At 37.8% G+C, this 13,603-nt stretch overlaps 2 protein-coding genes across 2 annotated transcripts; both read right to left on the minus strand.

Annotated features, from left to right (window-relative positions):
* Positions 1–1,682: 1,682 nt before the first annotated feature.
* On the minus strand, positions 1,683–3,338 carry LOC115924642 (uncharacterized transporter slc-17.2-like). Its single transcript, XM_030987298.1, has 2 exons — positions 3,025–3,338; positions 1,683–2,297 (listed from the first exon to the last, which is right to left on the minus strand). The coding sequence occupies exons 1-2, from the start codon at positions 3,178–3,180 to the stop codon at positions 2,151–2,153; spliced, it is 303 nt and encodes a 100-aa protein (XP_030843158.1). The 5' UTR covers positions 3,181–3,338; the 3' UTR covers positions 1,683–2,150.
* A 7,623-nt stretch (positions 3,339–10,961) lies between these two features.
* LOC115924663 (sialin-like) lies at positions 10,962–12,902 on the minus strand. Its single transcript, XM_030987386.1, has 3 exons — positions 12,701–12,902; positions 12,110–12,324; positions 10,962–11,222 (listed from the first exon to the last, which is right to left on the minus strand). The coding sequence occupies exons 1-3, from the start codon at positions 12,900–12,902 to the stop codon at positions 10,962–10,964; spliced, it is 678 nt and encodes a 225-aa protein (XP_030843246.1).
* Positions 12,903–13,603: the final 701 nt, after the last annotated feature.

Raw genomic sequence — 13,603 nt, forward strand, 5'->3', positions numbered from 1 at the left:
AAAATATCATTGTCCAGATTTATGGAATGCACCCCCAGACTCGACAAAATCATGTAAAACCCTAAATTCATTTGAATTTCATACGGAGAAAGTATTTCTATCAGTGTACACTATTTGATTTTTTTCCCAGTGCTGAAATAATCTTCAATATTAACTTCAGATTCATAGAAAACATCCAGCACTATATTTAATAACTCCCGTATACTTATACATGTATGAGTTTTGTGTGTCAGACATATTTACATCAGCATATTTTCATTTTCATTTTCATTTTCACCATCATCATTATCATCACCATTATCAACACCATCACCATTTGTTTGGTTATCATCACACCCACTACCCCCCCCCCCCCCCATCTTCCCTTTCCACCGGGCTATCACGCTATCAAGCAAGTTCAAGTTCAAGTTCAAGTTCAGTATTTATTTAATTCCATAGTAAAAAAAACAGTGACATCAAAATATTACTTTTACATAAATATGATTAACATAGTACAATATTGACAGTAAAAACAAACAAATAGGAATTAGGTTGCTGTATAAAAACCCTAGAGGGTTTGTCTGGACAGCCACCAGAAAAAAAACAGTATAGGAATCATACAAATGATATATGGTATTTGAATAAACAATAACAAAACACAACAAAACAAAACAAATCAAAGTAGAACATAAGCAAAAACAAAAACATACATGTAGACCGCACAACCCTAAACAAATTTGCACTGTGAAATCGCTTATTGTAATAGCCCCTCTTCTTCTGTAACTTTCTTAATGAATAATTATTGGTATTGTGTTATCAGTTATCAATTTTGTTTTAATGTCATCATTTATTTTTTATTTATCGTGTACACATTCAAAAATATTATTATATTTTCTATATGTTGTATTGCTGAAAAGCAATTGTTTGATTTGTATGTTGCGGAAGAAAATAATTGTAATTCAATATTGTTTTGTCTGTTGTCAGTCTCGTGATGGCCAAGTTGATATTATTTTGGGTATATTTATTGCACTGCCATGAGTAGTTGATATCATTACAATTTATTTCTGTTCTTCAATCTGTCTCATTTTATTCCCATAGAAATCCAAATTCCCTAGTCGATGTTGTAATTATACAAATTAGAGCACAGAACTGACAGAAGTATGTGTGGCCCTTACTCTGGTGGAAAAGTCCCAATTAGTCTTTGGAAAAAAGGGATTTGCCGATATTTTTTTAGTTTACCTTTGATCTACTATGTTTTAATCTATATACTTTACTGTGCATAATAGTCTACATTTGTAGTGTTTGCAGCGCAGAGTTTCATGTAATAACTGGCGTACTATTGTAAAAATGTTTCTTATATTGTGGGGAGGAAGTCACAGACTTGAATATTTTGACTTGTCTATGAAATTACATATTTGAAGTGTTTGGCGACTATGACGTATAGATTGAAGCCCCAGGTGAAAATACGTATATGCCTGCGACCCACCAATACTTCATGATTCTTATAAAAGTACATGCATACATAATTTCTACTCATGTACTCATTGCCCATTGATGTAAAAAAAAAAACGAATGAGAAATAAGAAAAGGTATTATTTCAAATTCATAGCCTCTTAATCTTATTAAAGCACACGAACTCTCAAGATATTCCAGTAAACGACTAATACAATAGTAGAATGATTCAAGGGTCAGATGACATCCAAATATAAGTTGATTCCTGTTGATTTGCAGTGCTGCATAATACGTCTCATATTTTTCTATTAAAAATATAAATATATTTCATACATTTCTAAATATTATTTAAAACGATTTTTCAGACCTGCTAGGTTCTACCCTAAAAAATGTTCCAGATCTCATTCATCTTTTGACATCATCTGTCCTTCAAAAGAGTAAGAAAATTTTCCAATCGACGAGGTAACTTGGCAGGCAGAAACGCTTTGGAATAATTAGTTGGAGAATACGAGCCAGTGGACTTCTTTTATAGAAAATCTTATGGAAATTATTACCGAACAGTGCTGGACATTACCACACAATATTATTTCCGGTTTTCCAAGATTGTGTTTCATTTACTCTTACTACTTCTTTTTCAAACTTAGTTCTACACTTGGATGTATGAATACATTGCAAAATACGCAAGTCCTTTCACATTATTAGTTTTCACAAAAACTCGCTTATTCGTCACTGCCTGGGATTGGTTGGTAGTCTTGTTTAGCCCAATGTTGAAGCTCGACTGTGCCGAAGATGATAAAGGTCAAACCCCCGAATCCGTAGAAACCTGCTATGATCCACATCACCTTCTGCCAACCTGTAATGTTGGACTGGGTAAGAAATAGTTTGCAAGATAGAGAGAGAGAGAGAAAGAGAGAGATAGCGAGAGAGGGAGTGAGAGAGAGAGTGCGAGAGAGAGGGAGAGAGAGAGAAGAGAGAGAGAGAGATAGAAAGGAAGCGAGAGAGAGAGAAAGAAAGGGAGAGAGAGAGAGAAAGGGAGAGAGAGAGAGAGAGAGAGAGAGAGAGCGGGAGAGAGTGACAACAAGACAAACCATCTATATTTTATGGAAATAACATTGATATCACGGGGAGGGGGGGGGGGGGAGCTGCTAATGTCCACTTTTCCTGAAACATCCCAGAGTATAGAGAAAGTACTAATCAAAATCAAAATCTATTGAACTTTCTGCACTACTAAAATGTCCAATCACTTTTTTTTCAGTTTCAGCTTTTTGACGGCCCCTCCGATTTAGGGGTGTTAGCTACGAATACAAAAAAGAAACACCTCTCAAATATTATGTATTATGATAAAGCCTTTCGAATAAACAAGGTGTACTTGGTTTATGTGGTAGTGGCAGGCAAACCTCTCTTTTCTGACTTTGGCCCTCCGCTTTATACGCCCAATTCAGATTAAAGTGAATGAAATCTAAGGTGAGTCAAGACTTATAATTGCTAACCATTTTCCAATCTTCTTTCATTATGTTAGCTATATATAGCTGAGAGATTGTGCACAACTGACATAAGCAATCATCTCGTGATTGTTTGTAATTTTAGCCAAACCTGTATTTCAGTCAAGACGCCGACGATGTAGGGCCCGATAATGCCGCCTAGGGTACCGGCCGTGTTCATCATTCCCATAGCCGAACCAGCAAAGGGACCTGCGATGTCCAGTAAGGCCACGAAGTGACCGGAGAAACAAATGCCGACCCCACCCATGGCTAGGGTCAAGAACGTCACGGACAGAGCAGTGTTGCACCGTGAAAAACCGGTGAGGATAAGAAAGAACGCCCCCGATCCAAAACCTGCTTGGAAAAAACAAGATACAAGTGAAGTAAACAATAAGAAGCAAACAAACAACACAATATAAGAAACTATTTAAGAAAAAAAAAATCAAAAAATGTGAACTGATGAGGATTCGTGGTAAGTATTTATTGAAGACTATCTGAATCTCTAGCGATGTACCGATTAATTTTCTCTTTCATTTATTCACTGACTTATATCCAGACCCCCTTTTTTAATGCCGAGAAAAAAGAAGAAGTTGTATTGAGTCTATAGTACGCTGGGGTTCGCACCCAAATCCGATGTAACCCCCTGAATTTTAACTTCTGGGCATGCCAATGACGCTCTCTATTGAAATATTGCCATTATCAGTTGACCGACAAGACCGACAAGACTGACGGCCCTAGAGACCGACAACTGAAAATATTTCCGGGTTAACCCACTGACAATAATGTAAGAAGGTGCGCAAAACAGATGTCGATCTCGTGAGACGTCGTCCTTCCAAGCCGTCTGTTAAAGGTAAAGACCAGTTATGGTCATGCGATTGCTTTGTGAAAGAAACGTTGTGAATCGATCAGAAAAGGTTGATCATCTAGCATCTAGCATCTGCAAGGTTCTGGAATCATCAAAATGATAAGAAATTTGGCCCATTCTTCGTAAAGTTACAAGCACTATACACAGAAAGATGTATATAGGACTACCCTATATCTCTCACAGACCATGAGAGAAACAAATTTACCAAATATATGAATAAGTAGGCGGTTTCCGGGAAATTTGTTATCATCATGTATTAGTCAAAACATATTCTTTCACATGATTGGTAATGAGAGCTTCCATTTCATTTTTTGAAATTGGGGCATTTCCAATACTGGTCTTTACCTTTAACCGGGCTCTAACCTACTACTATTTACTAAGCGGCCCACAGACAGCTTCATCATAAATTTAAAAGCTCGTACGTTGCACACGAGGCGTTATTAGGGACTTTTAGATTTGCGTGGACTGATACGTATGACGTCCATTCAGGGCAGTGCATTAAAAGGACGTCGACCGTAGCAATCCACATTGTCTTCGTGCGAATCTAAAAGTCCCTATTGCGATTGCGTCAGTGCCCACGCCTATCATGTCAACAAAATTAATGACGCATGGGTGTGAGGGAAAATGACACAAAAAATATCGATTGCACAAAGCGAGACGTCATTCGCCTCATGAAGAACGGCGAAAAACAGTCTTTGACGCGCAATATGAGCTGTGCAATCAATGCATGCCCATACTGGCGTATACTGGCGTATGGGCTCACTGCCTTTAATTTACAGGTTCGTTTAGCGCAGGTGAGAGGGCGCTTAAAATGATGGATCGCATGCAACGAGCTTTAGGAGAAATAATTGCGTTACCTATTGCTGCCATAAGTTTTCTGGTTGCTATTTTACTGAGTATCCTCCGGGCGAAGAGAGCATCTGAGATGTAACTGAAGACAAGCATTACAACGAATTGCAGGGCGTAGGGTAAAGCCGAATATATGCCAGCCTATCAAATGACAGAAACAAAATAGTATTAAAATGATTTTAAAAATATGTCTCGTGAGATTCATTTCTGCAATCCGACACCCTAGTTACCAATTTGTGTAAATCTTGCCAAAAACTGTCCATAGATCGGGATTTAAAAAAAATGTATATATTGGATTACTAACAAAAGAAAGATTTGTACCAACAAACTTGTACCACGGATGAGCTTATGGAAGTTCATGGCAAAAGTTGGCCAGAAGATGCCGTCACGGGGATCGCCTTGTCATGAATTATCATGCAATTGGTGAGCACAATTATGATTATTCCCCCACTCGACCTGTCTTTGCTCAAATTGTTCAGCACGCCTCGATCTGCTCACAGGAAAATATTTCTTGGATTGAATATATAACTTTTTCTAAATATAATCAACCACCCTGAATAAGGTTTTTAGCACTATAAACTTACGAGTTCTATGGGAACATTAAGTGCTTCGCTGTAGTAGAGCGGTAGGTTGACGAGTAGGGTGAACATGCCTAGCGTGAATGGAAAATGAGTGCATACTTGGCACCACATGGCTGGGGAACTGAGGATACTTCTCCATGGTATGGATGGTCTCAGTGTCTGTGGACATAGAAAAAAAAACGATGTACTATAGATGATGTTGTGTTGTGCTGTGGTCTAGTGGTTTCGTCTACGAAATGTAAACCACAAGGTGGAGGGCTCGAACCCCTGCCGCAGGTTTTATCATCTGATAAAAGAAATAAAACGGTCTGCCTTAGTTAAATGTTCCCATTACTACCTATATTCTATACATTCCTGGCATTTTATTTGCTATTTTCTTTGTACATATTGTGCCATTGCGACCAATAGTCAGTTCAGGTACCAACAGATAATTCTGACAGCTGGTCACACCAGCAGTTCCTTTAAGGAGACTCCAAAACAGGCCAAGCAAATAGGTTTACTGTTGCTCAGATGTTTATATATATCACTAATCTTTTACCCCTTCCCCTCCCCCCCCCCCCAAAAAAAAAACACAAAAAAAAAAAAAAAAAAAAAAAAAAAAAAAAAAAACGAAACAAAACACATGTAACAACATAAGAACACACAAGTTGATAGTATGGAAGTTTACAATTATCTAGGAGAAAGGTGACGTTGCATGACACAAAAGGAAGAAAATATATGCATGATCCAGACAAAGTTTAGTCTTTAAACTGGTCTCCATCCTTAATTCCTACGCTTTACTTTCTATGCCCTTGCATTAGGTGTATATCACGTTAGAGTACAACTAACGTTGGAATGTTTTAGGCCCTCTTCCAGATATTCACGCTCTTCTTTAGATATCCATGGGTGTTCACGTGGTGAACTGTAGGCAACAAAGCTCCACAAGATGAACCAAAGACAGCCTACCGTACCTGCAAAATATGATTGACAGTTCATTTGTTCATCATTAGTGTATGTACATGTATTTGCTCGGACTACGGTCCGCAAGATTGAAGGTTCATCAAACTAAAGGTTTATTTCATCTTTTAAATCTTTGGCTCGGTCATTTAAGATGTACCCGCACAACTAGCAGATCCGAAATCCATTTTATGGCAGACCCATTTTGAGTAATAATTTGAAAAGAAAATAATACCGTTCATTTAATGTTGATGACACAACATTGTATGAGATATGTCCATATGGTGATAATGGCACGATTCAGAATACCCTCAATGAACTTACACACTGGTCTGACTTGAATGATATGCAGATAAATCCAATGAAGACCAAGGAAATGGTTGTTTGCTTCATGAAAGACGATCCAAACTTACCATATCTTACCATCGGTGGAAATCAAGTAGAGAGGGTTCAGGAAGTTAAACTACTCGGTTTGTACCTCAATAACAAACTTAACTGGGATACCCACGTATGGTGGCCCTGAAGGGACATCGCGAATAGACTAAATCGTGAAAAATATGCGATAAAATTCACGATATCGTCAATTTTATCGCATATTTTTCACGAAGAAATTCACGAAATTGACGATATCGTGAACTTTATCGTGAACTTTTCACGATGAAATTGACGATATCGTGAATTTTATCGTGAAAAGTTCACGATATAAAGTTCACGATATCGTCAATTTTATCGTGTACTCTATCGTGTACTCTATCGTGTACTCTCCTGACGGGCGCTTCGTAAACGAAACCAGCCCTAGCTGGGGGAGACAGAGAGAAGGAAAAAAGGGAAAGGGAAAGAGAAGATAAAAGGAAAGAAAGAATAATAAGAAGAAAAGAGGGAAACGGGGGGGGGGCGAAGGGCTCTTGCCTCCTCCTCACCCCCCCCCCCTCCCCGCCAAAAAATAAATCAGAGAGAGAGAGAGAAGGGAAAGGGAAAGGGAAAGAGAAGATAAAAGGAAAGAAAGAAGAGGAAGAAGAAGAAAAGAGGAAAACGGGGGAAGGGCGAAGGACTCTTGCCCCCCCCCCCTCCCCCGCCAAAAAATAAATCAGAGAGAGAGAGAGAAGGGAAAGGGAAAGGGAAAGAGAAGATAAAAGGAAAGAAAGAAGAGGAAGAAGAAGAAAAGAGGGAAACGGGGGCAAAGGGCTTTTGCCTCGTCCCCCCGCCCCCCGCCAAAAAATAAATAAGAGAGAGAGAGAGAAGGAAAGGGAAAGAGAAGAAAGAAAGAGAAAAACGAAAAAGAGGGAGAATAGGAAAGAAAGGAAAAGAAAGAAAAGAAAGGAGGCAAGAGCCCTTTGCCCCTGTTTTTCCTCTTTTCTTATTCTTTTTCCTCTTCTTTCTTTCCTTTTATATTTTCTTTCCCTCTCCCTTCTCTTTCCCTTTATGGCGGGAGGGGGGAGGGGGAGGTAAGAGCCTTTCGCCCTTCCCCCGTTTCCCTCTTTCCGTCTTCTTCTTCTTTCTTTCCTTTTATATTTTCTTTCCCTTTCCCTTTCCCTTCTCTCTCTCCTTATTTATTTTTTGGCGGGGGGGGGGGGGAGTGAGGAGGAGGCAAGAGCCCTTCGCCCCCCCCGTTTCCCTCTTTTCTTCTTATTATTCTTTCTTTCCTTTTATCTTCTCTTTCCCTTTCCCTTTTTTCCTTCTCTCTGTCTCCCCCAACTAGGGCTGGTTTTGTTTACGAAGCGCCCGTCAGGAGAGTACACGATAGAGTACACGATAGAGTACACGATAAAATTGACGATATCGTGAACTTTATATCGTGAACTTTTCACGATAAAATTCACGATATCGTCAATTTCATCGTGAAAAGTTCACGATAAAGTTCACGATATCGTCAATTTCGTGAATTTCTTCGTGAAAAATATGCGATAAAATTGACGATATCGTGAATTTTATCGCATATTTTTCACGATTTAGTCTATTCGCGATGTCCCTTCAGGGCCACCATACCCACGTGAAAGAAACCTACACTAAAGCAGCAAAACGCTTGTACCTTCTTGTTCAATTACGAAGGGCAGGTTAAAATCAGATTGATATGTGCAGATACTATGTGGCATGCATTAGATCGGTGTTAGAGTATGCTTGCCAAGTATTTCAAGGAGGTCTGACCAAAGAACAATCCGAAATGTTAGAGTCCATCCAAAAAAGGGCAGTTAGAATTATTTCACCTGGACTATCATACTCTGACGCCCTTGTCTTTCTTAACCTCCAATCCCTTTCTGAACGTAGACAAAAACTATGCCTTAATTTGTTTACCCAAATTCGTAACCCCAGTCACATGCTAAGCCATCTTCTTTTTGCTCTAAGAGAAACAAGATACTCTCTTCGGAACAGCAAAGACCTGTACCCTCTCAAATGCAAAACTAATAGAAACAAAAATAGCTTCATACCCTGGTGTCTGTTAAATCTACAATGATCTTGCCAAATTTAATGTATTTTTATTGTCCTTTTTATTGAGTATATTCTCGTTAATCAAATGTAATAATTTTAATGAGAAGACATCAATCCTATTTTACATATTTGTGATTATCATACGACACCGTTTTATTAGTGTCTTCAAACTTTGTACAGGGTATTAAATTTAATTAATAATCATTATTGCCAATTTTATATTGAATTGAGGTGCCGTATAGATGTTTTACTTAAAATTGCACACTTGTTTATTATATGTATTTTATAATAATTTAGAATGTAACAAATTTATTCCCAATTGAATTTGACTGGATATTTTTTTTTTACGGATAATGCATTATACCACCACTCAATTTGGGTTTACCGTCTCTCTCTTTCTTTCAAAATCTTTCTCAATTTTAATTGTTGGACAATACGTTGATGTCAGTTGATATATGATTATTGGTCCTGTGAAGTCCTATGTACCTTATAATTATGTTTAAATGCGATTGCTCTTGAGTATTTTTTTTTCTTCTTCTTCTTTTCATATCTATGTATTTAAAGTGTCAATTTATACAGTTTTATTGTACAAAGTATATATACATATAACTATATTGTGAACCATTTATATGCCTGCCTTTTTTACTGTATGAAATCCAACTTATGGTTGCAATAAATGAATGATTTAATATATGATAAGCCGGCCTCCCTATGCAATCTTCCACTTTCAGAGAATTGAGATAAATATTATGATAAGGCCGACACCCTTGCAGTATTTTAGTTTTGCATGGATCCTTCAAACTTTGTATTGAAAAAAAGAAGAAAAAGACAGGGAGAAGGGTGAAACAGAAGAGAAAATGCAGTAGGTTTAAGTAGCAATTATCACTAACCAAATACGTAGAATGGAAGAGGCCACCCGCCTATCACACCTAGATTAATGAGATATCCTGTCAATGCATTACCCAACACATTTCCACTGTTGAATCCTGAAATCGGAAAACAAAATATAGATATTAACGCTTAGTAGAGTTGGGGTTCCCGGCAGAGAGACATTCGGCTACATGTATTTATACCATTGTTTATCGTACAGTACACAGTTCGGTGGAACATCGTTTGATATTTAAATTTTTTTTTCCCCACAAAATAAATTCTTTGTGTACTAAATTCATAAATCAATAATTTCTGACATATGTACCTCTGTGGCAGTTTTACCTCTGAAATTTTTACCTTCGACATTTTACTAAGGTAAACATTTTCATAGGAAATTTACTTGAAGAGGAAGAGCAGTACCACGCTGAAGAAATTAAAGTGTTATATAATTGTTAAGACCTTACAATTTTTATATTCTAATGTATATATATAATGTATTCTTGTATGTTTCCTAATTTATTTGATAAAATATATATTATTAATGCTATGAACTTAATATATCTTCCTTATTCGAGTATTTTTTCTTTTATGGCCGATAAACATTTAGCTTTCAGTGTTTCGGTTAAGCTTTCATTAGTTAGCAAGGAAGATAACATGGTGAGAAAAGGAGATGGCAAAAGTAGGGGAAGTTGAGAAAGAAAATATAGAACACAGAAGAAAATGGGAAAAGAAAGAAAAATAAGAGGATGAAGAAGATGATGATAGTGATAATGATGAAATATGTAAAGATGATTATGATGAAGCAGAAGGAAAATGAAGACGAGAATAATAATTAGAAAGCTGTCTTCAAACCTCTTAGGTTGCAAGAAAGGGAAAGAATATGGACAGTTATTGTAATACCACTAGAACGAAATAAGGAGAAAACTAAGCAGCGAATTATACTTCCATATCATTACCTACGAAACCGATCACGCTTAGACTGCTTCTTTCCTCTGGATGTGCCCATTTAGACCACATGGCAAGCAAACTTGGGAAAGAGACGCCCTGAAAGAAGAATCATGATAGCCTATGAAGAGGGTAACGAATGGGATATGGGGAGGGAGGTTCATTCACAAGACTGAAGGCTTACAAGGCTAAAGATTGACAAACCCGACGATCTCTTGAACTTTCAGAAATGTGGAAATGTTCAAGAGAATGATTTTTTCACCTGACCTAAACTTTTGGTTGGCCGAACCTTTGGAATGTATGTGGAACGTTCAAGGGATATGACAAACCAAATAAGTTTTCACCAGATTGAAGGGTTACCACTTACCAGACACAACTTTTGTCTCGAATGTCCTGCTCTGTTTTTAATTGTGCTGTGTCAACAGCATTTGATCGAATCATGGACTTACTACATGGTGCTATTCAGTTTCGGTAGGTCCTCATGGGGCTTTTCTGTATTGATAATTTACTGATGTTTCTAGTGACTGTTAAACCATTTCGGTTATCATACTAGGCTACTTGATACGAAGGGGAAGCTCAATCTTGTCTGTCTTTCCTTACCTCACCCAGTCCACTGAAGAACCTAGTTACAAAGTACCACTCTGTTCCAGCATAAGCAGCTACTGGCCCCAGGAGAGTGCATACACTTGACAGCAGAAATCCAAACCCGAGGACCCATTTCATACCAAACTTGTCAGAAAGCCAGCCGCCGGGGATTTGCGTGAAGATGTAGCCGTAAAAGAAGCCCGCGAGGAGTAGTTCTTGTGTTTGTGTATCCCACAGAAACTCGCCAGAACTCTACAAAATGTTACCGACAGATACAACAACAAATAGCTGTATTAACACTAAATTTTCTCCAAAAAAATTATGATATTGATTGTAAGTACTTAATTTGAATTTATCCTTCGTAAGAGTTGGTCTAATCGATTATAGTTATACTTCCCTCAAGGGCAGTCCAAGGAGACATATGGAACTGAAGTATCGTACATACTCTCAGCGGTAATACCTGTGTTTCCTTGATTATTTTTGGACATACATTTAAAATGTCTGGTTCTTTGAAACACGTGAGTGTAAAGAAACTGACCCTGAAATGAACAAAAGAAACGGACCTCGACATACTTTTGGAAACACCCCCTCTCAAAAACTAAAATGGAAGCTCTTATTACCAATCATGTGAAAGAATATGTTTTGACTAAAATACGTGCTGATACAAATTTTACCGGGAAACCGCCTACTAATTCATATATTGGGTAAATTATTATATCTATCCGGACCGGATAGATATCGCGCACGTGTCGCATATTCCCATATACATCTTTCTGTGTACAGTGCTTGTAACTTTACCAAGATTGGGCCAATTTTTCTTATTATTTTGATGATTCTAGAACCTTGCAGTACACCAATACTTATATGGTAGATGATCAACCTTTTCTGATCGATTCCACAACGTTTCTTTCACAATGCAATCGCATGACCAGAACTGGTCTTCACCTTTAAGTTTCTATCTCTCTGTGGGTGTGTTCAGAGAGTTTAATTAAATATTTACCACTTCAAGAATGTAAACTGTGATGATGGCGCCTCATTCGTATTTTATCAACACGTCTACACAATGCCCTTCACCATGTTCACTTCGGATATACTTCGTATTAAATCATGAAATAATACCAATTAATCTCCGGGTTTACCGTCTGTTCAGTTGTCGAGTTCACCGCTAGAGATTCTGCGCAAGTCTCCACGCCTTCCAAACTTTCGTTCCCGAGTGGCTCGTCATATGTGACGTAAGACCCGTTAACCATTGCCACCATGGCAACGCTCACGTTTTGCCGCATCGCGCAGACGGCCGTCATCCCAAGGAAAACCAGTATGGCCATCTGATGGCGAACTTGGATGAACCCAGGTACTTGTGAAATTAAATAAGACGCAGATATGAACATGCATGGATAACGAATGTTATAGACTTCTTCTTCTTCGCCACCTCCTACTCAGTCAATATCATTACCGTTCCATCTCCCTGATCCTTTATGTGTAAGTTTAAATCATCATACATCAATTTATCCAGAAGTGACATTTTTGTTGTTGTTGTATAGAATGATATAATATATATATATATATATATATATATATATATATATATATATATATATATATATATATATATATACCATATAGTACAAAGAAAAAGAAAAAGAAAACATAAATACAGCACGCATACATCACAATTGTAAATTTGATGACAGCATGTTTTCAGTATGGTAGTGATGAATTACTGTACTCACTATTCTTCTTTGAAGGTCCTAGAAGTGGTTTTCTGTCCTGTTCACTAGCTTCAAGCGGTAATGAACCATAGTCCGTCTTCTTTGAGCCATCCTTTTTGGTAGCCATCGTCTCTGATATCGATGGATATCTAGACGGAATGGACATTGATGTCGACGTTGACAGTGACTCATCAGTTGTCTGCTCTCCGTGGCCCTTGGTCATACTAGTTATATTGATATTGTTTATACTGGGAAAATTGGATATTTCATTGGGCTTGGAAATTTAAGTGATGTAATTGATCAGAAGGCGACGAATTATATTGGATTATATTTTCAACAGCATATAGATAATTTTAATCTTACATACTTGTGGTGAAGGAAGATGGATATGGATGTCGGACCAAGTTTGCAGGACAACAAATACAAACAAATCTCATTACCTGCGGATATTGTGAGAAAAATCAGTGACTTATACTGTTGGGGTGTTGGTGATCATGGGGCTTGGGAAACCGGTCTTTAATAGGTGTGTGAAATGCAAAAGAATAACGCCGTCGAATTGGGTAAGGGTTTGGAAACGGATGCAAAGGGTGCAACTATCTCCTTTATTTTTGCACCCCACCTTTCTCCTTTTCCCTCTTTTCTCTCTCTTTCAATGGAGAAGGGGGTGGACACATGCCCACCCTTCTTCTGTATCTGCGCCACTGCGGCGAATCATAGACGAAGTACGGTCACGTTAGTATCAAATGTTAATGCAAGGTTTTCTATTGTTTGAAATAAGTTGTCTTAGTGACCAAGGTCACAGTAGGTCATATAAGCTGATTAATTTCAGACCAAGACCTTTATTAGACGTTAGACTAAGGCAGAAAACAAACAAACCAAAGTATATGAAATACACCATTTGCTCTACGTTTAGCAGAACTACGA

Source organism: Strongylocentrotus purpuratus, unplaced genomic scaffold (genome assembly GCF_000002235.5).
Source record: "Strongylocentrotus purpuratus isolate Spur 01 unplaced genomic scaffold, Spur_5.0 spur5_contig_839, whole genome shotgun sequence".
Classification (NCBI taxonomy): Eukaryota; Metazoa; Echinodermata; class Echinoidea; order Camarodonta; family Strongylocentrotidae; genus Strongylocentrotus; species Strongylocentrotus purpuratus.

Bases quoted from the DNA above. Each gene is read 5' to 3' on its own strand.
- LOC115924663 (XM_030987386.1), bottom strand. From the start codon at position 12,902: ATGACCAAGGGCCACGGAGAGCAGACAACTGATGAGTCACTGTCAACG. The intron at 12,325-12,700 runs GTGAGTACAGTA...TAATTTCACAAG, and splicing joins AGGACCTTCAAAGAAGAATA to TACCTGGGTTCATCCAAGTT. The intron at 11,223-12,109 runs GTAAACCCGGAG...AACATTTTGTAG, and splicing joins ACTCGACAACTGAACAGACG to AGTTCTGGCGAGTTTCTGTG.
- LOC115924642 (XM_030987298.1), bottom strand. From the start codon at position 3,180: ATGGGTGGGGTCGGCATTTGTTTCTCCGGTCACTTCGTGGCCTTACTG. The intron at 2,298-3,024 runs GTTTGGCTAAAA...TTTCTTACCCAG, and splicing joins GCGTCTTGACTGAAATACAG to TCCAACATTACAGGTTGGCA.